The sequence below is a fragment of the Sciurus carolinensis genome, chromosome X (assembly GCF_902686445.1).
Source record: "Sciurus carolinensis chromosome X, mSciCar1.2, whole genome shotgun sequence".
Lineage (NCBI taxonomy): Eukaryota > Metazoa > Chordata > Mammalia > Rodentia > Sciuridae > Sciurus > Sciurus carolinensis.
Genome location: NC_062232.1, coordinates 33615953 through 33643844, shown reverse-complemented (window position 1 = coordinate 33643844; position 27892 = coordinate 33615953). Strand labels below are relative to the sequence as shown.

The 27892-nt window shown below is 44.4% G+C and overlaps 1 protein-coding gene and 2 non-coding genes across 3 annotated transcripts; 1 reads left to right on the top strand and 2 right to left on the bottom strand.

Moving 5' to 3' along the window:
- Positions 1-1920: 1920 nt before the first annotated feature.
- Positions 1921-27892, bottom strand: Atp6ap2 (ATPase H+ transporting accessory protein 2). The gene is made up of 9 exons (XM_047536932.1): positions 27723-27892; positions 20846-20976; positions 19163-19294; positions 12275-12370; positions 11976-12113; positions 10069-10122; positions 8590-8739; positions 6873-6992; positions 1921-2979 (listed from the first exon to the last, which is right to left on the bottom strand). Exons 1-9 carry the CDS (start codon positions 27760-27762, stop codon positions 2788-2790), a joined length of 1053 nt encoding a protein of 350 aa, XP_047392888.1. The 5' UTR covers positions 27763-27892; the 3' UTR covers positions 1921-2787.
- On the bottom strand, positions 3604-3677 carry Trnaa-cgc (transfer RNA alanine (anticodon CGC)). The gene has a single exon. It is a non-coding gene; the product is annotated as a tRNA-Ala (tRNA).
- Trnat-agu (transfer RNA threonine (anticodon AGU)) lies at positions 21301-21372 on the top strand. Its single transcript has one exon. It is a non-coding gene; the product is annotated as a tRNA-Thr (tRNA).

Below are 27892 nucleotides of genomic sequence, written 5' to 3'. Positions count from 1 at the left end.
TGGTCCTGGGGGGGATTGAACCCAGGGGCGCTTAACCACTGAACCACATCCCCAACCCTGTTTTGTATTTTATTTAGAGACTGGGTCTCGCTGAGTTGCTTAGGGCCTCACTAAGTTACTGAGGCTGGCCTTCAGCTCACGATCCTCCCGCCTCAGCCTCCCGAGCCACTGGGATTACAGGTGTGCGCCCAGTTCATACTTTCTTAAGATCAATTGTATATTATTCCTAGTAGAATCAGGCCCTAAGCAATTTCTACCCCATGCAGAATCTCAAATGTCTTAGAAAGCTAGAATATTACACCAGTATGATGGGAAAGATTAGGTTTTCTCTTTTCAATGTCACTAGAACAATCTGCCATGAGTCTGCCTTTCCTGCCTCTCACACGAGTCTTGACACTGTGATTTATGTTCCTGAACAAATTAGACTTAATTTAAGAGCAAATCATCAGCAACAGGTATAATAATCTTGGCAGAACATTTATTTTAATTAATTGCTTTCTGCCTAACATAGATAGAAGGATGCTGATACCATTTACCCTATAAGGATTAGTGCTGTCATGCAATTAATTTTTTTTCTTCCCCTAGAACTTAAAGTCTCATCAGTTTTAAATTACAAAGGCATTGGTTTACTTCATATTTAATCATAACAATCCAACTTCTATGGCAATGTTTACATAAGATACTTGTGAAAGAAAAATGGATTCTAACTACCCTGCAGCATGACTCATTCCTGTTTCCGAACACAGTCCCTGTTGGGTTCCAGAAAAGCACTCATCCCCATCAACCCAGGAGAGGGTAGGGTAAGAACGCTTGATTGATTTTTAGAACAATGTAGACCTTTCTATCATTTGTACTTCAATGAGAGGCAAAAGGAAAAAGTTCCCTCCACTGTAGAGTTTTAGCAAGTCATTCTCAAAAGCATCTCCCAATCAATGGTAGGAAACAACTAAATAGGCCCATCTTGTCAAACCTGCCAAACTCAATGTTATTTAGGAATGATCTAGTATTTCCAAAGAAGAGACAGAAACAGCCAATACTTAACACAAGGAGAGTTCACAGGGGAAGGGCTGCAGCATTCGCAAAATATAATAATTTTGCTCCATAAACGTGAATTTAGCTGGGCGCGATGGTGCACGCCGGTAATCCCAGCAGCTCAGGAGGCTGAGGCAGGAGGATTGTGAGTTCAAAGCCAGCCTCGGCAACTTAGGCCCTAAGCAACTCAGCAAGACTCTTACCTCGAAATAAAAAAGGGCTGGGAATGGGGCTCATTGGTTAAGTACCCTTGGGTTCACTCCCCATACCCAAAAATAAATAAATGTGAATTTAAAATTCTGTGCGTCTTTTAGGCAATAAAAGCATAATTGGAGGCATTTACCTTAGAGAGTCCTTCATATTCTAACCAATTCACTGCTTATTCATCTTAAAAAATTCTGCACGAAAGCCTATATGGTGGTGCACGCCTGTAATCCCAGTGACTCAGGAGGCTGAGGCAGGAGGATTGCAAGTTCCAGGCCAGCCTCAGCAACTCAGCAAGGTCCACGAGACCCTGTCTCAAAATAAAAAATAAAAAGGGCTGGGGATGAAGCTCAGTGGTTAAGTACCCTTAGGTTCAATCCCTGGTACCAAAACCACCAACAAAAACCCCAAAAATGCTATAGCCAGGTTTAAGCCTTTCCAACATAGTTCAAGTGTGAATTTTATCATGTATTCTACATAAGTTCAATAACAAGAATGATAATTAAATTAAAATGCCTTCCTTATATTGGTAGGGAGTCTCAGGAGGCAGTAAGAAAAAAATAAATGTTAAAAAAAAATAGCCTGAAACCATCTGTATAACAAACAGCCAACACTGACAGAAAAAAAAGAAGGCCTATTTAGTTAGGTTTTTACTATGTAGATTTCATATTGAAATGACACAAATTTGGAATCATTAACTTTATTTGTCACTCTTTATAGACATTGGTCCACTTCCACATGAAAGTAGAAATCATCCACTTCACTTAATATCCTGCAGAATGAAGTTGTACCACAAACCATAGTAGACTCACAGGGGGAGAGTTGCTGAAATAAAAATATGTTCTATTCATGCCTCAAGATGTCCCCCAAAGATCTGTTTTTGAGTATGTAATTCCAAGCATCTGTACTCCACGTGTCTCTTCTTGAAGCAATGTAGTATTTTTAATACCCCTACAAGACCATGCGGATCGCCAGACTTGCAGAACAGGTTAAACAAACAGCTACCCCGTCCATCAGTTCCAAAACTGAGCGATTGTATAAGCACATCCAATATTTTAGGGCTGCTTTAAGTTAAAAACCTTTGCTCTTGTTCAGAGATATTTACATCAAATGAAGACATTTACAAATGGTTCATAGTATATAAGAGCCCAAGTGTAATTTTCATCTATCCTACGCAAGGAAGTTAAGCATTCGTAAGTTGTTCTAATAAGATTCAGTGCATTTTTTCCAACATAAATAACACAAGCTATTCTAAGTGTTTTACATGTCTCTCAGTGCATATTTCCAAATTTATTAAATGGAATGAAATTAATTATTAAATGGTTATATCATAATATTCAAGCATATTATGGAATCTATTACATCATCTGATTCACATCAACACTATAAGTCACTCTAAAAGAACATCACAGGCACACACGAAATAGAACAAAGTTTGCTGTTTTTCCTTTTTAATAAAGTATACTATCTACTTTAAACCACACTAAAAGATATATTTTAATAAAATGACTAACTTCCAAACCCCTTGCCTAAGTCTGGAGAAAGGAAAGCTCAGTCCATTCGTATCTTCTGGTTTGTCATCCTATAAATGATGCTATCATATCCGGGATCCATGTTCCAAATGTTGTAAGAGGTGATAATCACAGCCAAGGCCAAGGCGATCATTATCCAAAGTACCATGTTGAAAACCACCGAATACTCAAAATTATATTTATATGCAAGGTTATAGGGAGTTGTTGATTTCTACAATGAAGAAAAGAAGGAAACAGAAAATCAAGAGTTTTAAGATAAAATGATCGTAATGCAGTGTCTGTGATTCACCGTCTGGCAAGCACTTATTCCCTGTGGTATAAGAGCTACTTATACTCAGAGGAAGCAGGAAGGGGAGCCGTCAAGAACGCTTGCACAGCTGCTGGAAGTAAAAACTGGCCCAACTGCTTGAGAAAATTTGGCGATAGCCAATGTAGTGTAAGGCACGCGTAGCCTGTGATCCGCTGAGTCCACGTGTGTACCAGGAATATCAACCACAGACTGGGTAACGGTGGCCATGTCTGTACAGTGGACTACACAGCAGAAAAGTGACTCGATTACAACTCCATTCATAAGTCTGTGACTTTAATGAGGCAAGATTCCACTTGTACAAAATTTAAATACAGGCAAAACCAAACACTGTTTTAAGGATAAAGACATATGCAGTCAAAGAAAAGCAAGGAAATGGTTAACGTTTTCAGGACTGCAATTACCCTGGGTGGGGGAGGGTGGAGGGATAAGATGGTAGACCTGCAGAGGAACAAGCATTTTTATTCTTCAAATAATATTGAATATGTTACATACTTATGTACATGAGCTCCTTAAATTTATTTTTTTTTGCAGTGCTGGGGATCGAACCCAGGGCCTTGTGCTTGCGAGGCAAGCACTCTACCGACTGAGCTACATCCCCAGTCCCCCTTAATTTTTTTAAAAGAGAGAAACACGTGATTTTCAACTACATCTTCAATCTGCCAGGCCTTGGGAGGTGGCGCGGGAAGGTGGGCTTGGTTCCGGGCCCAGGCGAAGGCGTGGTCTGGGAAACCTCACTCATTCTGGCTGAAGAATACCAAAAGGAGGCCAGGCTGGGGACGCGGCTCAGTGGTAGAGTGCTCTCCTGTCGGGCGCCAGCCCTGGGTCTCACCCCCAGCACTCGCAAATAAAATAAGTATAAAAAATAAAAAGTAGCACAACAGCAAGAGATGAAGCCGGAAGCAGGGAAGCTTACGGCACATCGGGACTTGCGCCTGTGGGCAGTGAGAAGCCACCGACAAGGCTCAGGCAGGAAGGACTCACATGACCAGGTTTTTCTTTAGAAAAGATGGCCTGGACGAGGCTGTGTAGAGGTGGATTTGGGAAGGGCCAGCCGAAAAGCAGGGAGACGAACTGCAGCCTGGCAGCACAGTGAGGGGACAGGAGGAGGGCAGGGCACCCGGCAGAGGATGGGGAAGGGGGTGTCACCGAGTTCTGCTTGTTCCTATGACCCCAGCCCCTGGCACATGTGGGCACTTGGTGAACAATCCCCTGAATGCTTAGCTGTCCCCTTCAGCTAGCAGAAGATGGGACTTCAGCTGGAGGGCGATGGGGCCACGAGCGTGTGTTTAGCTGCGGGAGCTCAGTCGAGGCAAAGGACCTCCCACCCGAGGCCTCTCTGATTTACACTGGATGGAACGGCTCCACGCCCATTCTGAGGGTCCACTGCAATGGTCAGGACACACAGCTGCAGTCTTGGCTGCAACCTACCGTCACACCAGCTCCGCCATCGCCCTAGCAAGCAAGCCCAGGTCAGGCCTCTCTCTGTGAAGTAGGCCAGATGCTGGCTGCAGGGGAGAGGAACAGGACGACAGGCAGGAGCCAGATGAAACGATACTCCCAGGGATGTCCCAGACCACTGCCCATGGCAAAGAGTTCCTTCGGGTCTCTTAGAGTTCAAACCCGAAGGCTTTAGCCTGCTTGCATAAAGTGCTAACTCAGCCTTGTAGGCAAAGCCAACCTGCCGTCACCTCATTCTTGCCCCTAATGACACAGACGGTAATTTGAGAGGCTACTTGCCCCCAAAACCCAAGTCACGCATTAAAGGAGCTGATTCATAAATGCAACCCAGCACGTCAGAGGAGACAAATGATTCAGCTCTTCACGAGTGACTGGTCCAACTCCAGAAACCAACTGGGGCCTACTTCAAGATGGCTTCTCTCTGCCATCACTTCGGGTAAAATCAGCAGGCCTAAGGTGGCAGTGCTGGAAGACTCTACTACTTGAGAGTTTTCCCATTCAATTCAAACCTGTGTTGAAATAAAGGCTGCGCTTTCCGGTTCAGCTCCCATTTCCGTTTGAACCTATCCTGTGGCTTATCCTCATGTGCTATTATCTGAAGTCCTTGGGGTCTGTTTGGCTACTTGCTCCTGTGCTCATGGTACATCAGCTCTGCCCATGGATTACGACTTTCTGAGTCCCCTGTGGGGTCGCTACCTGCGAAGGTTCCCCTCCACTGTGCCCTGCACAGGGTAGCTGCGTGTCCTGCCAGAGGTTTGCCGTTGACTTCAGCTGGGTGCGGTGGAGGCTTCACCAGCTGGGACCGGGTTTTCTGTTCGGTTCTCGGCCGGGGCTTCCCACAGCTGCAGCTAATACAAATTTGAGCCCCAGACTCGGAGGAGGGGGGCCCTGTTGTCCTGAGCATCCCTACTCCCAGCACACGCACTGACCCAGAGCTCAGGGGCCTTTGCAGGTAGGCAGCACGTCCACTAGTCTCCCCTCAGGAGGGCCCAGCTCTTTCAAGGTCCCCAGTCGCATGGGGAGGTCAGTGCTCAACCCCTCCCCAGGAGGGTCCCCACCTGGCAAAGTTCCTTAGTTCGGCCTGCTTCTTTGCTTACCTGTAAACATTTCCTTTACCTTTTGAGAGCTGAGCTACACACTTAAAAAAAGGCTTTTTATTTTTTATCCAGTGTGGGGGTGCCAGGCTAGCTCAGGTGCAGGTAAGGGCCGCAGAGTCAAGACCCAGACTCCGGGAGGTGGGTGGAAGCAGGCCTGTGGAGAGCAGCTGCAAACTCGTTTATTGCGGGAACAGCTATACATTTTCTAGGTTTCCTGCCCAATCACAATGTGCCACGGGGGTCAGACCACCGGGTTCCTATACAGGTTCCCTTGGTAACACTAGGTCAACTTGGGGCAGTTTACTTTCCTAGGTGGCCAGAGCAGAATGCTCCTCCCTGCAAGTTTGTACACTTGAGACATTAACTGCTGCCAGCCAAGAACTAGGATTTCTCCCAACAATCCAGTGCCTGTGGAGGCTTTAGAGTAGAAAGCGGTGGCGGCGGGTATCTGTCTAGCCTGCTGTGCTGTCTTAAACAGAGGGCTTTCCATCCCAATTCCATTTGGAAGGAGAACAATCTGAAGCCGGGCTCTCCGCGCTGTCTCTAGCAGGCATCAGCTTCAGCCTTCTTCCTCCAGGTCCCACGCTGCCATCGTCACAACTGAGTGAGTGGGTCTGAAGGGGAGTGTGTAGAAGTGACTGGGGATCTGACTGCAGTAAGTGGCGAGCCGACTGTAAACGATGTTCTTGGCTCCATGATGTTCTAGACTATCTACACCAACTCTTTCCCACCCCTGAATTTCCTGAACCTGTATATACGTCCAAGACAGATACACACACACGTTTCACCACAGCAACCTGGCCTCTGACTCTCTAAATGCTTAAAATCCAAGCTAGATCCATGCCAAATAACTGGCAGGAAATCAAAATTATAAAGACTTATACACAGAGGATTCCAGAAATAAGAGACCATACTGGGAAGACAGTGTTCTTCCTAAAAAAGCAGTTCATCAGCTGAGAGCGCCACACCATTTCCTCACGGTAACTCCTGATGTCTCCTTGTACATACCAACGTTCAAACTCTCCTACTGGCTTTGACAGATTTACTTTTATCCCCAACTCAAATCCTTACGTTATCTGATGGCAACCCCAAAGAACTGAGCTAACTGGCTAACTCACATACCTTTGTGAACAGTAAACCTATGTCGTAACTGAAATTATTTTTCACATTTACGGACTGCTCATTTATGTTACCTATCGGTGATAGAGGATTTAATTTTTTAAAAGAAAACGTGCTCACCTCTTCTTTTGCCTCAAGGATGGTTCTTGTCTTCCTCATAAGGGATGTGTCAAATGATTTGACAGTCACTAACTCGACTACTGCGTTCCCACCATAAAGATTGTACATATCGTCTGCAAACTGAAAGGAAGTTGTTAACGTTATTATGAATCTCAAATACTTTTGGTCTTCATTTTTATTTAAGTGACAAAAATTGTTGTCACTTAAATGACACAGTTGTCCCTTGGCATCCATGGGGGACTGGTTCCAGGATCCCCCTTGGATGCCCAGATCTGCAGCTCCTCAAGTCCCTTACATAAAATGGTGCAGTATTCGCATAGAACCTACGCACATCCTCCCGGTACTTTCTTTTTGTCCTGGGGATTGAATCCCGGGGCACTTAACCACTGAGCCACATCCAGCCCTTTTTATGTTTTGAGACAGGGCCTCGCTAAGTTGCTGAGGCTGGCTTTGAACCCGTGATCCGCCTGCCTCAGCCTCCCGAGCTGCTGGGATTAGAGACGTAAATCACTTTTAGGTTATTTACAATCCCTCACGCGGTGTCAGTGGTATGTCGATACTTATTAGAGTGTGTCATTCAGGAGTAATGACAAGGGAAAAGTCTGTACCATTCAGCACAGATGCACTTGTTCCCCCCTAAATAGTTCCGATCTTGGTTGAATCTCCAGATGTGGAGCCCATGGGTAGATACTGATCATGTGCCACAGTTGTTTTAAAATATATATCCAGCCACGTGTGGTGGTACATGCCTCTAATCCCAGCGACTCGGGAGGCTGAGGTAGGAGGACTGCAAGTTGGAGGCCAGCCTTAGCAACTGAGGGAGACCTTGTCTCAAAAAGGGTTTGGGATTTTTGTGACAAGTCAAATACATACTTATTTAAATGAACTGTAAAGCTTCTGTTCTTCCACATCATATTCTTACCTATTAGATCATGATATATGCTGTGTCTTAAAATAGGCAAGACTGAAGATTTTGATTATGTTGAAATATTCAGAGAAGTGTTGAGCTTTAATATATATTCAAATGCTCCAAATAAAATTACTTTAAGAGACTGAACTTGTTGGCATATCAACTGGGGGAAGGGAAGTAGGAAAGGGAAATGAAGAAATGTTCCTAAGTAGTCTATGATTAATCACAAACGTCTACAAAGATTTACATAGGAAGCCTCACCAAAGAGTTACAGGTGAGTAACTTGGAGGGCAGAAGAGAAGTGGCATTTATTATGCATTTACTACACGTCAGCTACTGTGCTAGGTGCTCTAGTTCATTATCTCATAGTGTTTAATGGTCACAAAGTTTCAGACGGCAAAGATGAAAAGGTTTTACGAGAGGTGGTCGTGGCTGCAGAACACGTGAATGTATCTAATGCTACTGAAGTGTACATACACTTGAACACAGTTACAATCGTTACATTTTAAGTTATATATATTTCAGCAGAATAAAAAATATGTATCATGCTGTAGGTATCAATCATTTCCTAATACTGCCCCTGTCACCATCTACCTTGGACACTACTTCGTTCTTGGCCACTATAGTTAGAAGGCCCTCCAAGTGGTCCAGGAAGACTTCCATCAACAGCATCTCACATGGATCCCTAGCATCACAAACCCCACAAACAGCGCCCCCCAAAAGTGCTCTCGCAAAGCAGACCTTTTCCATTAAGAGGCAAAGAGTGAAATGTCGCATTCCAACCTCTCATACCACACTGACGTTTACCTTCTGCAGAGCATCAACAAGGATTCTGGAAGCATCTCTGAACTGTTCGGAGTCTTCCCCATAGTGTTTCCCGATTTCATCCAAACCTGCCAGCTCCAGCGAATATAAGTCAGGAGAATGATCCTTGGCTAGATGCTTATGACGAGACAGCTTAGGAGACACACAAAAAGAGGTGACAGATAAAGTAAGGTGGAAACCAGCCAATTCAAGTTTCATGCCTAAACAGACTCGGCTACCACAGTACCACACGCGTGCCATAGCACACAATCTACAATGGTAGTAGTGGGGAACTGGTTTAAATGGGAGTTTCTGATAAATCCCACACAGGTCTCATTTTGGGGAACAGTTACTGAACTCCTTGAATATTTGATAAAAGCTCTTAACAAAACTGCTTAGTTTTCCACTGGGTGCAGTGGCACATGCCTATAACCCAGCTCCAGGAGAGGCTGAGGCAGGAGGATTGCGAGTTTGAGGTCAGCCTGGGAAACTTCATGAGACCTGGTCTCAAAGAAAAAATAGAAAAGGGTTGAGGATACAGCTCGGTGGCAGAGCACTTGCCTAGCACCCGTAAGACGCCGGGGTCAATCCCAGCACTGCGCACAAACTTCTTTTTTAAACATAACTGCTTAGTTTACAAAACTCAGTTATGGGGAAGCACATGACAGAACACCTTGTTGGACCAGTCTGACCCCAGGAATTCATAAGCCACCAGCGTCTGCTTCCTGCACACCCTCCCACACCACCTTCCCGGGTCCCTAGCACTGAACTTCCAGACTTCTCAACCCAGCGCTGGCTGACAAAAACGTTTAAGAAACAACTTCCGAAGCTACCAAACAGGCCAGAATTTCTACTTCAGTCACAAGGATGCGTTTTTAGAACTTGTTCCCCGAAAAAGCACCTTTCAGACAGATTTATTCCTTCTCAACTTGGTTGACAGTATTATTAGTCCAAATGGTTACTTCTTGTTTTCAACACAAAGCTACAGAAGTACGAATTATGTCTTAATGGCTGACAGGAAATCAATGCCCAAGTTAGACCGAAAGCCAGGGTGTTCTTACGCCTAGGCCTGTGTTCCTGGAAGATAAACTGTCTCCCCTAAAAGGAGAAATGCAAAATAATCTGATGCCAGCATGAGATGGGTTTAGAATTCCCAGCGCCATTACTATTTTCTCAATTTTCATGGGCTCTTGGATCCAGGACACACCTTTCCTTTACTTTGCAGTACTGGGGATTGAATCCAAAGCTGCACACCTGTTAGGCAAGCGTACCGGTACTGAGCTACACCACTGGTCCTTTTTAGTTTTTGAGACAGGATCTTACTAAGTTGCCCAGGCCGGCCTAGAACTTGAGATTCCCGGGGAGCTGGAGCTGCAGCTGTGCACCGCCATGCCTGCTTTAGGGCACAGGTAATCAAGCTTTTCAACGGATTTTATGGAAGCCAGAATACATGGAAGTGAAAACTTCAAGCAGCCTACTCACCAAACTGGAGATATCGTGTAGCACTTGCAGTTCAGAGAGAAACAGCAGGTCAACCTTCCGAGACCAAACAAAAACCCCACAATGAACATTATTTTAAATACACATTAGAGCTACATTTACCATTTATCAAGTAAAATACAGGCTAGGACAAATATCAATCACGTAAGTAAAAGGATATAAGCTCCCTCCCTTTGGTAGGCTCACTGCCGCTGAAAATGCGCCCAGGGCTGAGGTGTAGCTCCAGGCAGACGCTTACCCAGCATGCCTAAGGCCCCGCTCCACCAGAGTGCCAGGGGACACTGCGCGCAGAGCCTGCTTCCTAACACAAAGGCGGTGGCCGCCCCGTGACACAGCGAGCCACTCGACAGCTACGGTTCTGACAGAACCATGACGTGGCATCGAAATGCCACTGTGGACCTTCCCCAGGGCATCAGGATACCTGCCCCGACCAGTCTGCTCACTTCCCTTGAACACGCTCCACCCTGGAGAAGGAAAGACGGTGGTTCTGGTCATCCAAAGTACATAAATGGAGAGGCTGTCCCAAAGGTGGCCCGCTACAGGGTGACAAGGGCATGTGAGCAGGTGGTGAAGCTGTGGGACAGGAGCCAAAGGCAGGGGTGCTCCCGCCACCGTAGTGTCCAGAATGAATGAGAAAAATGTGGCAGCACGTCAGCAGTAGCCACGAACGACGGCTCCCACGTCACCAGGTCTATGCAGCTCCACTTGCCACAGGAGCTACTGTGATTTCTGGCTTGTCTGGATTAACAGGGGAAAACCCTGGTACTAGAATATAACACTTACTACAGCTCAACTCACAGAAAGTGTGACGGGATGACAGATCTGGCTCCATGAGAATGTTACAGGCCAGACTCTAAGGGAAATGACTAAACAGACTCCATTTTGCTCTGAGACTCCATGTTATGTAGGAAATAAGCTTCTCCCATGGGAACACCCTACCTCTGTACCCATCAACAATTGCTTAGCTTCTCCCATGGGAACACCCCGCCTCTGTGCCCATCATCAGTTACTTAGCTTCTCCCATGGGAACACCCCGTCTCTGTGCCCATCATCAGTTATTTGGTGTGACAAGTTTAATAATATACAATGGCAACTCCTATGTAGTAAAGAATTGCTCTCTTTTGATTCCTATTGCTCCTAAACAATGTACCATGTGAACGGTGATTATGTGGATGTTAGCAACCATTCTTTAGTTTGTACCTAGGTAAGGGTCAGTTTGACCCACTTCCCCCTCTGTCGATGATCTCATGATGTTACTGTGTAATTTGAATCATAGAAACAGACACTTATGATTGATGGGATTTTTGGTATAAGAACCCCTACAACCCTGTGGTCAGGGCTGTTCTCCCAATAGCCATTTTGTGGGGGCATTGTGTGCGACAGTCAGCCGGCCGGCTTAATAAACACTCTCAAATTTGGACTTCTCAGTGGTGATCAGTCTGTTCTTAAGTTGCGCCCCATAACAAAAGGATCGGTTTACTCATGAGATTATTAAGAGAGTTACGCCAACGAGCCAGCTGTGGAGGTGCATGCCTGTAATCTTGGCAACTTGGGAGGCTGAGGCAAGAGGATTGCCAGTACGAGGCCAGCCTCAGCAACTTAGCGCGGCCCTAAACAACTCAGTGAGACACTGTCTCTAGATAAAATACAAAAAAGGGTTGGGGATGTGGCTCAGTGGTAAGCACCTCTGGGTTCACGCCCCAGGATCCCACCCCGCCCCCGCTAAAAAAAAAAAAAAAAGAATATTACACCAATAGAAAAAAAAAGTTTACTCCAGCAGTAAAGCTGCACAATTTTTTGTTTTCTAAAATTTCTAACATTTCAGATAATGTAAGGAACGGGAAGTTAATAGTGACTTTATTTCTTCGTTCAGCAAGTGCACTACTTACTTCATTGTTCCTACTCAGAGAATTGAGGGGAAGTGAACTGAGAACGGAATTTTCTTGAAACAGGCGATTTCGGAGCTGCCGCAACGTGACCGAGAGGTCTTCAAACACCGAGTTTGCCTTCCCCACCATGTACACTCTCTGCAAGAAGAATCCCAGACTGGAAGTCACTCACGGCCTACCAGTGCATCCCAACATAGGGAGGTCTGACGGTATTTTTCATAACATTATTTTTAAATTTTCATTAAGTTATAGAAAGCTTTTTTTTTTTAAGCATCTTAAATAAAAACTTCAGCACTTACTTCCTCACTAGGAGCCAACTGCAAAACTACAGGAGTTTCTTCAGAAAATAAGGAGTGAATGGAATTAGCAACGCTGTCAAGATTGAAAGGAACTGCCTGCAATTTAAGAATAAGACCACAGTTATTTTCTGAACGAAAGTGGGAAGAAAAGTCATTCAGATGGTATTAAGAAAGAAGCCTTAAGGGGCGGGGACACACCGTTTTGTTTTTGTTTTGGTACCAGGGATTAAAACCAGGAGCACTGTACCACTGAGCTATATCCCCAGTCCTTTTTAATTTTTCTTTTGCAGCAGGGTCTCGCTAAGTTGCTGAGTTTGGTCTCTAACTTGTGATCCTCCTGCCTCGGCCTCCTGAATTGCTGGGATTAGACATGTGCCACCAAGCCTGGGTGGCACCAGTATTTTTTATGGAAATTTGAAAGACAAACACAAAGCGTCCTTTTGAGGCTGTAGATGATTAAACTGCCCCCTAGGGAGTTGTTTATTTCCCAATGTGACTAGATGAGATACAGCTCAAACATAAAGGACAGGACACTGTGTAGCACAAACCATTTTCTGGTGGTCTTTCACATATTCTAAGCAGCAAGACATTTGGTTTCATATGGATTAAACATGCTATAATGAATGTGCATTCCACTATAAAGTATTCACTTGCATGTAAGAAGTTTGAGGAATCAGAGGTACTGAATTTAGTTGAAAGAATTAGACCTCATTTTTCATTTAGAAATTTGAAAAATGGTTAATAAGATTTAGGGTTCAGGGGCTGGGGTTGTGGCTCAGTGGTAGCATGCTTGCCTAGCACATGTGGGGTCCTGAGTTCCACCCTCAGCACCACATAAAAATCAAATAAAGGTATTGTGTCCACCTATAACTAAAAATATGTATATATTTAAAAAAAAAGAACCAGAGTTCATCTTCAGATAGACTGAAGATTCTCAGATGAAGTATAAAGTATACTCTAAGAATTTTAAGGCTTTTATCTTAGGAATATATGATGATTTTAGTAGATGGAAACAACCAGTTCTGGTAAGACCTACTTGTTTACTGAAATTTTTATTAAAATATAACATGCAATCTACCCTCCTTGTTGCTTTTATTAGGAAAGTCTGAGTTAATGTTGGAGACATTTCATCCTGATCCACAGAATTTTAGTGATTATTTTTTGTTGCTTTCTTCACTCTGTAATCTGGTATAAAAATATAGATAACAATATGTTGTCACTTTTAATATTAGTAAGACTATGTTAATAATCATGAAGGTGATTTTAAGTGTAAATATTTTTAATTTTTATATTTGCTAACGTTAATAATAAAAACTATGTGCACGTTACATTTTCAAAAAATATATATTTGTAACATGCAAACGATATAGTGCACAAATCCTGGGGTAGCAGCTCAATAATGGTTTATACAAATGTCTGCCTTTATGTGACCCACACAGATCAGGATGTGGAACATCATCTGTGCCCTGGAAGCACCCACCTCCACCCTCAGAGGTAACCAAACTCCTATCTCCCTAAGTTTGTTTTGTTCTACATTGTTTTAAAAAATAAATTGCAGTAATTTCCCCCTCAAAAAATTATGTTATTCCCGATATTTATTACAATAAGCAGTACAGCAGTGTTTTTGTTTTAAGGGAGGTTTTTTAGTGATTTTTTTTTTCCTCCAGTAGTTCCCTTTATGACTTACAAGTTCATGTTTATAAGGATCAAATTAATGCTAATGTGGTACAGGCAGGCAGAAATCAATGTGATTATATAAATCTCACTGATGAAATCCCAGCATCAAAATTAAGCTTATCAATTTTATGCTTCTGTGAAATGAAATCAATTTTTCTCTTACTCAAGATGCATACTAACTCGTCCCCAAATTCTCTTAAGATGAGTCCATGAGTAACTGCAGCGGGGGAAGAGCGTTCACACTTGCAAAAGCACACTGTGACCAGCCCGGAGTCACCACAAATGCTGTCCTTCTGGGATGACACAGTTACCTCCGCAGGTTTTGCAGGGAATATGGAAGCAAGGGACCAACTTCCCAGCCTCATTTCCCTTAGTGAAATGGCACTCGGGTCAGGGAAATTGAAGGTTAACGCTAACATGTCCCTAGCAATCACACGGAAGAAGCGAATGCATCAGATGACTGCCAGACTGTGACGGAAAAGAAATAATTATGTAGACAACTAAGCTCACCAAGCGGAAAGCCCAGCTACTGAAAATAGGCTGTTTCCTGCCACTGCATTCTAAGGAAAGGTGCGTTTGTCCAGGAATTTCTGGATCCGTAGGACTCGCAATTCTAATGACAACAGCTAGCTCATCGAGTGGAAGCTTCATTAAGTGGAGTTCTAAGACATTCTACTTTTAAGATTTTGTGGGGTTTGCCATCTGAGCCTTCTGTTTCTTTCGCTCCCCATCTTCTGCCGGGAAAAGTATTACGAGCAGCGAATCAGGGTCAAGCACGAAAATGAGCTCTTTTTCACAGCTTCTCACGTAAAGTGAGACTAGTCTCTTTTAAAATGTTTAGTTTTGGATTATATGCTAATAAAAATCTTGCAATGGCATTTTGATTTTTCATATATTTATTTTAAAGGAACTCTATGATGACTTTCACAGAAATCACATAATAAACTTCACTAAGACTCCTGGTAAAAATGTTCTGCCTTTTGATCTTTATTGTTTGCTTCCTTCCACTTTACTTGCGTTTACTATGAAACTTTTTGGTTTCTTTAGCTTATTCATTCCCAATCTTAGATAACTTAAATTGTGTAGTATGTGCATCTTAGGCTATAAATTTCCCTTTTATTGCTGGGCATGATGGTGTACACCTGTAATCCCAGAGGCTTGGGAGGCTGAGGCAGGAGGATCGCAAGTTTGAAGCCAGCTTCAGCAACTTAGCAAGGCCCTCAGCAACTTAGCAAGACCCTGTCTCAAAATAAAAAATTAAAAAAGGGCTGGGGATGTAGCTCAGTGGTAAAGCACCCCTGGTTCAATCTGAAGTACAAAAAAAATAAAAATTCCTTACCACTTCAGCTATTCAGCTGAAGCCCACAATTTTTAAATATAAGGAACATTATTATTCAGTTCTAAATAATTTGGAAACTTCTACAGTGATTTCCTCTTTAACCCATGAATTATTTGGGAGTGCATCTATTCCAGCTGTCTTTCTTGTTGACTTTTTGAAGTAAATTAATTTTCAAGAGTTAAATATGCGTGGGGTTGAAAGAGACAAATAGTTCTACAAGATTTTATGAAAAATAAGTCTGCCTCAGCCCTCATTTCCCATTCCTCTGAGGCACTCGCTCGCTTTCAAATCCTTTTGTTTAAACCACCTTCTTGAAATAAGATGCTCATACAACGACATCTTGATTTTTCAAGTGCAGACATTATCTGTTTACTGTCCATGCTAGAAAACAAGGATGTAGCTCTCCCACGTCACCAAACGGAACCTTGTCCTCCTTCCATCTTTCAGCGGTGGCAACAGAATTTTCCCTGGCTCCGTGGGGTTTCGTTCCTGTGACACTCTCCCTAATATTCTCGGCCCAGCCCCGTGCTAAGAAAGCACTGTTTCTCCTCTCTTGCTCTTCCGGCCCACAGGGGCAATGGTGAGAAAGCTGCTCTCATTCTACTCTCGCTCCTTGGTAATGACAATGTCTTTTCTCTCTGGTAGCTTGTAAGACTTCCCACTTCCTTGACGATTCTTCGGTTTCACTACACCTAGGTGCTGTTTTGGCTTTGGCCTCTGGATGTTCTGTGTGCTTTAAGTCTGCGGTGTCCCATCTTTCGCTTGTTTTTATCGTTTCCAAATACTTATTTTATTCTTCATTGATAAATAATAATTGTATATAATTATGGGGAATAAGGTGATATTTTGAAGTATGTTTACAAGGTGGAATGGTTTACTTAGGCTACTTAACACGCCCATCACCTCATACATTTTTTGTGTGTATGTGTGTGTGGTGAAAACATTTAAGACCTACTCTTTTAGCAATTTGAAAATACACAATGCAGCCAGGCGCGGTGGCACACGCCTGTAATTTCAGCTGCTTGGGAGGCTGAGGCAGGAAGATTGTAAGTTTGAGGTCAGCCTGGACAACTGAGTAAGAGCCCCTCTCAAAATAAACAAGAAAAGGGACTGGGGATGTAGCTCAGTGGCAGAACATCTCTGGGTTCAATCCGTAGTGCCTCTCCCCCCACAAAAACCCACAATGCATTATTATTTATTACAGTCTCTACTCTGTGCATCCGACCACTGAAGCATGAGCCAGCAATTCTATTTCTGGCCGTATATCCCAGGAAGTCGAAATCAGCATGCCGAAGAGATTCCTACACTCCACGTTCATTGTAGTATTAGTCTCCATAGCTATGATATGAAAGCAGCCTGGGTACCCAGAGTCAGAAAACGGAAAAAGAAATTGGGGTAGGGCTGGGGTGTCGCTCAATGGTAGACCACTTGCCTAGTATGCAAGGGACCTTGCGTTTGATCCCCAGCACTGGAAAAAAAAACGTGGCCTATACATACAGAGCAATACTATTCAACCTTCAAAAGCAGGAGCATCCTGTTATTTGTGACGTGGAAGAACCTTGAGCACACTATGTTAAATGAAATAAGCCTGGCACAGAAGAAAACATACGGCATGATCTCACTTATATGTGAAATCGAAATAAAGGTGAACTCAGAGAAGTAGAAAGTAGAAGGGTAGTTACTACCAAAGGTTGGGGAGGAGAGATGGTAGATGGAATAGGGGCAAGTTGATCCAAGTACATTTTTAAGGTATTCTTTTCAAATTTAACTGCATTGTGGTCAGAGAGGGTGGTCAATATGATCCTGAGTCTTTGCTGTTTGCTCAGATTTGCCTTGTGGTCTGGTACGTGCTTTTTTTTTGTAAGCAAGTCACACGTGCTTGGAAAGAGGCCACGGAAAAGTCCGAAATACAAATTCCCAGAAAATCAGCATCGCACAGACCACTGTCTTACAGTGTGGTGGCATTTTTAAAATTAGATATTATTAAAAAAGAACGCACACATTTGGAAATGAAGAACATTTCTAAATAACTCATCCCAATGGAATATTTAGAATATCAACAAACATACCACAGATCAAAAATGTCTGATGGGCTGGGGCTGTAGCTCAGTTGGTAGAGTGCTTGCCTTGCAAGCGCAAGGCTCTGGGTTCAATCCCCAGCACCACAAAAGAAAAAAAAATGTCTTACAACTGCCTCGTATGTCTTACAGTTTCTATTCCTTCCTTCAACTCTTGCACAATTTTAACAGACACATTTGCAAATGTCGTGCAGGCTGATCTAGGAAGATGAGCTGCTGTTCCCCTGCTGCCTTTCTCCTGGCATTTGTCTTTTCCTTCCGGTACCTTGTGACTTACCTTCAACTGTTTATCCTCCCCATGCTGGGGAGGGAACGCAAGGCCTCGCACACGCTACGTCCACCCCACGTTCACACCTTCCATTTTTTACCAAAGGAGCCCGGGCTGTGGAGGTGTCCCTACAGGGCAGGTCATGTGAATTCCGAAGGAACCTCTCTACCCCTGTCATCCTGATTTCTCTCAGGGGAATCCTTGGGTCCCATAGCCCAGGGCAGTAAGCTAGCTCTTCTGCAGCACCCCAGGGCAGCTGGGGTTTTCTTAGTCTCCTTTTCTCAGAACGAGTGGCCAGCTTTTTTTTTTTTTTGGGGTGCTGGGGATCGAACCCAGGGCCTTGTGCTTACAAGGCAAGCACTCTACCGACTGAGCTATCTCCCCAGCCCCAGTGGCCAGCATTTTAAGGTTCCTCGCCTCCTGCAGGAAACACCCTTTCGGCGTCGGCTCCTGCTCATCCCTGGGGCCTCAGAGTTTCTACTCCTGTCCGGCCCTGTGTGCGCCCCTTTCTTTTCTTTTTTTTTTTTTTGTGGTGCTGGGGATCGAACCCAGGGCCTTGTGCTTGCAAGACAAGCACTCTACCGACTGAGCTATCTCCCCAGCCCCCTTTCTTGCTTTCCAGGGAAGTTATGCTCGTGAAGAGGTTCTGTGACATTTTACCCAGCACCTCTGTGTGCCTGCAGTGGAAGGAGGGCCTTTCTCATCAGCTCGGCTCACCAACATGGCCTGAAAGGCCAGTGAAGGAATAAGTGAGCCAGCAACAGGCTTGGTCTCACCCCGAGGGAAAGTTCTGAAGGCAAGGTGACAAGACAATGCCCAAGAGGATGCCGGAATGACACACCCTCAAGTGGCTCTCTTTTAGTGGCACTTCTTTTCAAGCCTCTGGCCATCCTGAGCAGGGCAACTTCTCGATCTCGTATTCTCATCCACGGAGAATGGCCAAGTTTCAATAAATTTACAACTACCATGTATCTTTTTAAAGAAACTGTGCTCTCAAAAGAATTCCAAAAGAGATTGTGTTTTAATGAAATTGTACATCAAAGAAAGATGAAAAAAGTGTGTTCAGAATTTAATTCATAACCGTAATCTATAGGCGTTGCAGGGTGCGCTCACTTCTTGGGACTCTAGAACATTACCCATGGCCACCTTCTCCCTCCTGGGAGAAGCCTGTTTTAATACTTTTAAATAAAACCTGCTTAATATGAAAAAAAAAAAAAAAAAAAGAAAGAAAGAAAGAAAGAAAAGAAAAGAATTTAATTCATAATGTTCGCAAGCAAGGGAAAATTAAAAGTGTATTCTGGGCTGGGGAGATAGCTCAGGTGGTAGAGCGCTTGCCTTGCAAGCACAAGGCCCTGGGTCCGATCCCCAGCACCAAAAAAAAAAGTGTATTCCTTTGGGTTGGGGAGTAGCTTGGCCACAGAGCACTTGTCTAGCATGCATGAGGTCCTGGGTTCCATCCCCAGCACTGCCCCCACCACGCCCCACAAAAAAGTGCGCCTCTTCATTGTAGGATAAGAAGCACTCACATTCTCCAGAGGGTAGGAAATGACGCTGGCTGGAGGCAGGGCCAGCGTGTCCACTCCCTTCACCATCACCATAATGGTAGCCCTGGGCCGATGGAACAGGTTACCCACGGCAAGTCCCGGCCAAGAGAGATCCTAAACGGCGAAAAGCATACAACAGCGCTTAATCAGCAACTCGTGACACCATCTCCCACGATATCGACTAAGCAGAGCGAAGGGGTTCTGATGACCCTGGCCAGGAAAATTCACGGGGACAGTAACCATCTTATTTAAGGCAGCAGTTGCAATCTCCGAATCAAGGATGCTGCTCTCTACCTTCTTCATTTTGTTCAAAGTCTAGATTTGAAACAAAGACTGGTAGTAAATCATCTCACACGTGCTATGGAAAAAAAGCTGGCAAGTAAACGCAACACAGGTACTTTTTAAATTCCAGACTGTGCAATCTTCTCCTCTTCACTAGCCACGACAGCGTCGTCCCTACAGCATTCTGGGCTCTTGCGTACTGTGTCGCTTTTCTCTCTCAGTCATACAGCGAGACTGTCATTACAAAATGCTCTTCAGACTACATACAAACAAAACTCCTTCTGAAAGTAACTCGTGTTAGTTTACTAACAATTATTTCTAAAGGTAGTTTTAACAGCCATTTGGAGTCACCTTAAGGTTGCAGGGTTGGCTCAGCATGTGTGAAGCCGTCCCCAGCATCACAAGAAAACAATGAATCGAGGTTGTAAAGAACTTAGGTACCAATCTCATCCTTCGACACACAATTGTGTTCACTCTGGTTGCCCAGAGACTACGAAGAGCTGGCAGCTCCACGCTTCCCATGCAGAGCTCCTGGTTTCAAGTACACTCAGGATCTAGAAGGTGACTGAAGTTATCTGGGGACCACGTCAAAATCACCAAATGCATAAAGGGGGAGGAGACAATAAGAGAGCAAAACACGTCTCTTTCCTTCTAAGCCCCGAGCTTCAGATTTCCCGAACTTACTGGATACAGACCCTCTGCTATATCATGTAAGTAGCCAGTTACTACAACAGACAACACTTTCAGACCAAGAGACCATGGTCCCAGGCTGCTGTAGGACTTCATGATCACCACATTATTTTCCTAGCCTCAGACAACATGCATATCTATTTTATCACTCATAGCAAATCGATCACCTACACACAAAAAAATGATATGACCTGTTAATAGTAGAATACCTACATTTATTTACTATGTGTCAATCAAAAATAAAGACGTATTGGGGTTGGGGTGGTGGCTCAGTGCTGCAGCACTTGCCTAGCATGCGTGAGGCACTGGGTTTGATTCTCAGCTCCACATAAAACCAAATAAATAAAATAAAGGTATTGTGTCTACTTAAAACTAAAAAAAAAAAAATAAAAATAAAGATGTATTTAAAAAAACTTTTAAAGCTAAAAAAACAGGACAAATGTATTCTCTCGTATACAAAGAATTTTTAAATGATGGCTAAATAATTACATGGTTAATGATTTATGATTTGGTTTTAGAAATTAAGCTTGAAGCACTTATTGAAAATCTCCCCAACTACGAATGAGTTTTTAAAAACTTTAGTAATCTGTAGCAAATGTATTTGTGTTTGTTTGTTACCTTATTGGTCTCCTAAAAGAAATCAAGAAATATGTTTTTAGAAGCAATTCCAAGCATTTAAAAATATATACATACTTCTTTCACAGAGAAGCCCATGGACAAGGCAGCCACATCTGGGATTCTTTCTCCTGGTATAGGCCAATTTCCATTTCGGAAGACAACAGACCCTGGTGATCTTAATATACTGAACTCGTTCCCCAAAACCCCTGGGGAAAAAAAAAAAAGATTAAATGAATCATCAGCACTGTAAATCTTTTGTACCCTCCTTGAAAATTGTTAAATATAATACATGTTTCTCCACTGTCCACCAACTTGGAATACTAAATTACAAATTAAAAAATGCTGAATCTTAAACATCAACAAATTCTTTTTCAAAGTGTCCCTTTAAGAATATAAGTTCCGCTACATGCATATGCCTGTAAATCTCAGCAAGTAGGGAGACCAGGGCAGGAGGATTGCAAGTTTAAGGCCAGCCTGGGTAACTTAGTGAGATCCTGTCTCAAAACACAAAAAAGAAAGGAGGGGTGGCTGGGGATACAGCTCAGGGGTAGAGCGTTTGCCTAGTGTGCACAAGGCCCTGGGTTCAATCCCCAGTACCCCCCACCACACACACACACACACACCCACAAGAATTTAAGTTCACATACTCTGCTGGAACAAAAGTACAACCATAAAGCAGGATTTTCCTGATGATCTAGACGCTTCCCTACAGACAGCCCCTAACAGGCACATGGGGCTATTTGGCAAAGATTAGCAGTCAGTGGCATTCATTTCTCCAGAATTTAACAACAACAACAACAACAACAACAAGAAGCAAATCCCTGGCACAGACTGTAAAGGAAGAAACTTGAAATCTCTAAATTATTTCTACCATCAACCCTCTCTACAAAGCGCAAATGCCTCAAGTTTCTAGTGTGGCACTGTAAGACTTTAACAGGTTCCTATCTCTTAGATCACGTGCCCTAAGGCAACCCTAGTGGAATGACACTGTCGATCAGAGGGTGCCTGTGACCAGTCACAAAATAAAACAACCCAGACTTCAGAAACAGAGTCCAGGAAATGGAATTTTCAGCCTACATATCTGGAGGATGCGAAAAGGTATTCTGTAATGATCATGTCAACTAGTCCCAGGGTATGGTGTCTGGGATTTAAAGACAAAGGCTAAGAATAAGGGGATCATTGTTTATAAGCCCTCCAAGGCCCGGGATAAGGTTTTTGGCTTCTTCACCCATTATGTATCAGCCCAGCGATGTCTAGTTTATACAGGGACAGGTGGTTAGTGGAAACTTTTAGGTTCTTATGAAAAGATTAGCTCCAAGTCCAAAACAAATCTTGGCCTCATGTAGGAAAATGAGAGTTTACTAAAGCATTGGTGTTCTTCCCTGGACTTAAGGAAAGTACCATTTACAGGGCAGAGGAATAAAGCTGGAAGCAACAGTAAATGTTTAGGGGTTGCGGTATTGACAGTAAATAAAGGGCCTCAGGATGGTGCTGATACAACACCAAGATTTAAATTTCAGTTCAGCACAGCAGCCAGGGCAGGGATTTCCAAATCGTTCTAGCCAGAGGCGGCTCAAAAACTAGCAGAATGGAATGGTCACCTGTAACCAACAGACACCTTGGTTTGCTAAACTCTAAGGAAAATGGGGCAGCCAAAACCTACACTTTCCAAGTACCATTCGCTTTTAAGGAACCGTATTTTGACCTGGAGTACCTGTGTTTGCAGATGTGGCCCTACTCACCCAACTCCAGAGAAGCCCTACTACTGAACTCTGCGTCACCTTTGTAGCTAGAGTAACGTCCGTGGAAACCTCAGACACAGGCTCCTATACAGAGAAAGGCCACCTTGTCCAAACAGCTGCTCAGTGCAGGTGTCACATCTCTGGGACGTCTGGCAGAAAGCCACCTGCACTCTACCTGAACATCGCCAGTGCTGAGGACCCCACCTCAATTTACAGACACTGTGTTTGCCAGAAGTCACGTGCACTGTCCCAACATTCCGGTCCTTTGAAAAGTTCCTCCTTGGACTGAACTGAAACGCGTTTCCTAACTTTCAATTTCTTGGGCTATCACGCAGCCTCACCAGGTACCCTTGTCCCCAGTCTCACAGAAAGGCTGGGGGAATCCCTCTCCTCACCACCAATTTATCTGCTCGAGCCCCGACCTGTACGTCCTCTCCCTCCAGACCCGAGGGCAGGGATGGCCCTCAGTCTGACACAGGCCGTGTTCGGCCTTCTTAAGGACGTTCACTCCTTCGCCTACACAATTATTCACTCCCTATTTATTGAGCCACTACTCTGAGACAGACCACATACCAGGAGATAGGCGACTACATGGTGGTAGGCATAAAAAGATGTCCCTGAAGAAAATAAGGTCCCTGAAGGAGGGACTTGTGTCTTGTTCACATGGTATCCCCAGGGCTGAGACAAACTGGTCCTCAATAAATACTTGCTGAGTTAATTAATGACTGAATGAAGTCACACCTCAAATTACCAAGGTTCCCCTCTCGAAAACATGCCCAGGGTGCTCCCATTCGAAAATAAAATGACAAACGACAACAACTCCAAAACCTTCCTTTGGGCCTACCAGTCTACCAGCCTCTGCCTCCCTTCAAAGGAAGAATCCTAGAACTACAGTCGTCCATGACCTGCTTTCTACTTCATCTCGTGTACACTCCCACCCAGCCACCGCTTCTGAGCCCACCAACCACTGAAGCAGTTCGCCGAATCCCAAAGACAATGTTCAGCCCTTAACTTATTGAACTTTCTGAAGCATCTGAAATTAGCAACACCCTCCTTGAAAATCCCCTTCCTTGAACTTCATGAAGACAGGGGCCCTGGTTTTCCATATCCACCTCTCTTGGTTGCTTCTCCTATTTCTCTTCTCATCCTTTCAAGCAGCGATGGCCAAACTTTTTAGCACAAAGATGGAAAGAAGGGCTGGGGATATAGCTCAGCTGGTTGAGTGCTTGCCTCGCAAGCACAAGGCCCTGGGTTCAATCCCCAGCACCACAAAAAAAAAAAAAAAAAAAAAAAGAACTGCATATATGTGGATGCATGTGGATACTGTACACTATACCCAAATAACAGGTTACAGGGCTGGGGACAGAGCTCAGTGGTAGAGCACTTGCCTAGAATGCTTGAGGCCATTGGGTTTAATCCTCAGAACCGTAATAATAATAATAATAATAATAATAATAATAGGTTTTATCTTTGCAGTACATTACAAAGCACACAGAAATGAAAAAATGTTAACGAGATTGAGATACCTGTATTCTTCCCAATCTAATCATGAGAAAACATCAGACAGACTCAAATTGAGGGACACTCTATAACGGTGACCATTACTGTTTACAAAAAGATGAGTCTTTTTTTTTTTTAAGTTCTAGTACATTCTCCTAACATCTAAATGGGTCCCCAAGCATATTCCACTTTGGAGATTTGAGGGCTCCATTCTTTTTTTTTTTTTTTTTTTTTTTGCGTTGCTGGGGATCGAACCCAGGGCCTTGTGCTTGCAAGGCAAGCGCTCTACCAACTGAGCTATCTCCCCAGCCTGAGGGCTCCATTCTTGACCCTCTGCCTTCCTATTCTCCGTAGCTCTCCCTGCTGAGCCCAACTACTCCTAAGGCTGCAAACACCAAAAATGCATTGACGGCTCCCATTATTTCCAGCCTAGATCTCCCTTCGGTTTAAGACCTACATATTCAGCAGTCTGTTGACATTTCCGACTAAGTCCCACCTGCCCTTCAAACTCAACAGGTTCAAAACTGAATCTACCATCTTTCCACGTGCTTCTCCTGCATCCTTTAGCTCCAAGAAGGATGCCACCTTCCGCTCAGTTGCTTGAATCGGTTGTTTTTAAATCCCTTATTTTTTAAATTAGAAAAAAATTTGGTATCAGGGATCAAACCCAGGTGTGCTTAACCACTGAACCTCATCCCCCCAGCCCTTTTTGTTTTTTCACTAAGTTGCTTAGGGTCTCCCTAAGCTGCTGAAGCTGGCCTCGAACTTGTGATCCTCTTGCCTCAGCCTCCTGAGTCGCTGGGACAACAGGCATGAGCCACCACGGCTGGAACCTTTAAATGCTTCTGCAGCACCATGACTAATTTAACCACCAAGTTCTATCGCCTGCTTTTGCTGATCATCTCCCAAATCCTTTTCGCTCAGTGTCCCTCACCAGGCCTGCTAGAACTGGTTGCCTCTAAGCCCTTGAGGCGCCACTCTCTGACCCAATTTTCTCATCACTTTTAAAAATACAAATCTGTTTGTTCAACCCTCTGCTTAACTGCGCAGAGCCTCTGAGGCAAATCCAAAACATACTACCCCAGGGGCGTCTCCAACCTTACTTCTGGGATCTCCCCAATTTAACCCCATTCTGGTCTCAGCAAACTATTTGCTCTTTTCCTTTCACAAATCCATGCTAAAATGCCTAATCTGTCTGAAATGTCTTTTCTTTACTTTCTGTGTATGTGTGTTGCTGGGGATGGAACCCAGGGCCTTATGCATGCTAGACAAGTGCTCACCACTGAGCTGTAATCCCAGCCCTTAAAATGTCCTTTCTTTTCACCCCAACTTTTCCTATATTTGCCCTGTGAGGCACTTCCCCTGCAGAAGTTTCCCTCGGCCTCCCCAATCTGGGTGAGAGGTTCCGTGTCCTTCCCTTAAGAACCCCACCATACCCTGCTATGATTGCCTATGAATGGATGGAATCCATGGACAACAAAAAAGGGTCTTTCTTTTTGTCCTCCTGGTTATCAGCGACCACATCAACTCCATCTTCACTCTTGGTCTTTCCTCTCAAGATTAAATATCTGAATTTTTTTTCAAATACTCCTCAGGACATATTTATAACCCTAGTTCCTTAGTTGTCTCTCTAGTTCTGTAACAGTGTTTTAAAGGATTTCTATTTTTTTCTCAAATAGAGAAGTTGGAGCTCTTGAAGATGTTTTCCATTAAATTACACTTAGTCATTGTGGAAAATAATAATTCAACCTCATCTGACAAGACCCAGCAATGCAGAAGTTCAGAATCTTGGTTTGTATAAACTAGATCATTCTAGTAAGGGAAGCATGTTCAAACCATGTACAGAAACAATTATTTTATCTCAGACTCATAACCAAACCAGAAAATCTACACCTCACTGAATCAAAACAATGTCATTAAAACAGGGAATTTCAATAGATGTTTTGTTTAAAGCACAGTATTAAAGGAAAGATTTTTTTTTTTAATTTCAAAAACTGAATTAAAATTAAAAATTCACCCAAAGTATCTTCTTTGTGCATGTGTGTGTGTGGGGGGGTGTACTGGGGATTGAACCTAGAGGCACTCTATCTCTGAGCTATATCCCCAGCCCTGTTTATTTATTTTTTATTTTCAGACAGGGTTTCACTCGTCACTAAGACTAGCCTTGAGTTTGGCAATCCTCCTCCTCAGCCTCCAGAGTTCCTGGGATTAGAGGCCTGAGCCACCATGTATCTTAATGGACAGATCAAAAGGACCTTTCCAAAGCCAGCAACAGAAAAGAAACAAAGAGTTGGGTGTGGTGGCACACACCTGTAGTCCCAGACTCAGGAGGCTGAAGCACGAGGACCACCAAGTTCAAGGCCAGCCTCAGCAATTTAGCAAGACTGTCTCAAAATAAAAAGTAAAAAGGGCTAGGGGCACAGCTCAGTGGTACAACGCTCCTGTGTTCAATTCCTGGTATCACAAAAAAATTCAAAAGGGAAACGAAGACTCCTAAAACTTTGAAGGCATGAAAATAAATGTAACTATTATCAACACACATCCCTGAGCATCTCTGGAAATGGAGGAGAGCTATAGATTTCAAGAACATCACTGGTCTAGACATCCCACAGAATTAAATGCACTCCAAAAGCAGGACCTCCCAGCACCTCCCACAGCACAGGCACAGAACCCCCACTGGTTTTAAAGGGACACAGTGGGGCCCAGAGCACCAGTTCCTCCAAGTTGTTCTCAACTTGGACTCTTGTTGCCTGCTATCTGCATGCCCAGCTCTGCCCCCATCACGCCCACATTCTCACCTGTGCCACAACACATTAGGGAAAAGGCCCGTGCTTTGGAGCCAGCTGATCTGGGTTCAAATCCAGCTTTGCTACTTACTTCCTGTGTGGTGCTAAATAATTTAGATTTGATCACTCTGCAAAATGAGGACGATAGATACCCTTTTCTAAGGATTGCCGTCAAATGAAATGCATCACCACATGATACACAAGTGAGAGGCCAAATATTGGCTGACTTCCACTCCTCTTGCTCAATCCTAGGGAACCCAGGTTCCACTCGGAAAGCTACCATTTATTTGACATGTGACCCTAAGAACGTGACTCCCATCCCAGTTTCCAAATCCTTAAAACTGGCAACGGTGACAAACTGAAGAACAACGACACAACCTCAATTTTTGCATCCTGAAATATATCTGAGGAAGAGCTTTCACCATTATTGGTGACAAGCACTACAACGAAGGCACTATACGAATGCAAACAACAACAACAACAATAATAATAATAAAGGCAGCAGCCGATGGCAGCTAAGCAATCGGCCTTTCCTTCTTCGCAGAGGGCTGCGGTTCAACAGTTCATTGAGAAATGCACCCGTTCTCCGAAGGGCCTCCCGAGTCGGAAGAGGAGGCCGGGCTGATTGGAGGTCGGCGGCACCGCGGGAGGACGCGCCTTCCTCAAAAAAGGCGGAGGGTGGAGGCCGGCTCAGGGTCCCCCACGGAGCCCGGCCCTGGTCCTGGCGACCCATAAGGCCGCACCGCCACGAACGGATCGCGGGGAAGAGCCCAGAGAGAGAGGCGGCTGAGGCGAGGCTGCTCCTGGCTGCCCGCACTGCGGCAGCCGCCGGGCAGCCGCCCACCCGCGGCCGCCCGGGACCCCCGAGTCCCGCGGCGCAGGGCTTCCCGGAGCTCGTCCGGCCCGCCCGCCCCGACTCCTCACCCGCCACCAACAAGGACAGGAGCACGGCAAGCACAGCCATGGTGCCGCGGCGGCTGCAGCAGCGCAAGGCGACACTGAAAGAGCCGGCGGGACACGAGCGACCACCGCAGCTCGAGGGGGTGACGCGCTCGATCTCGTTCCGACTCCCCGAACCCGCCCCTTCGTTGCGC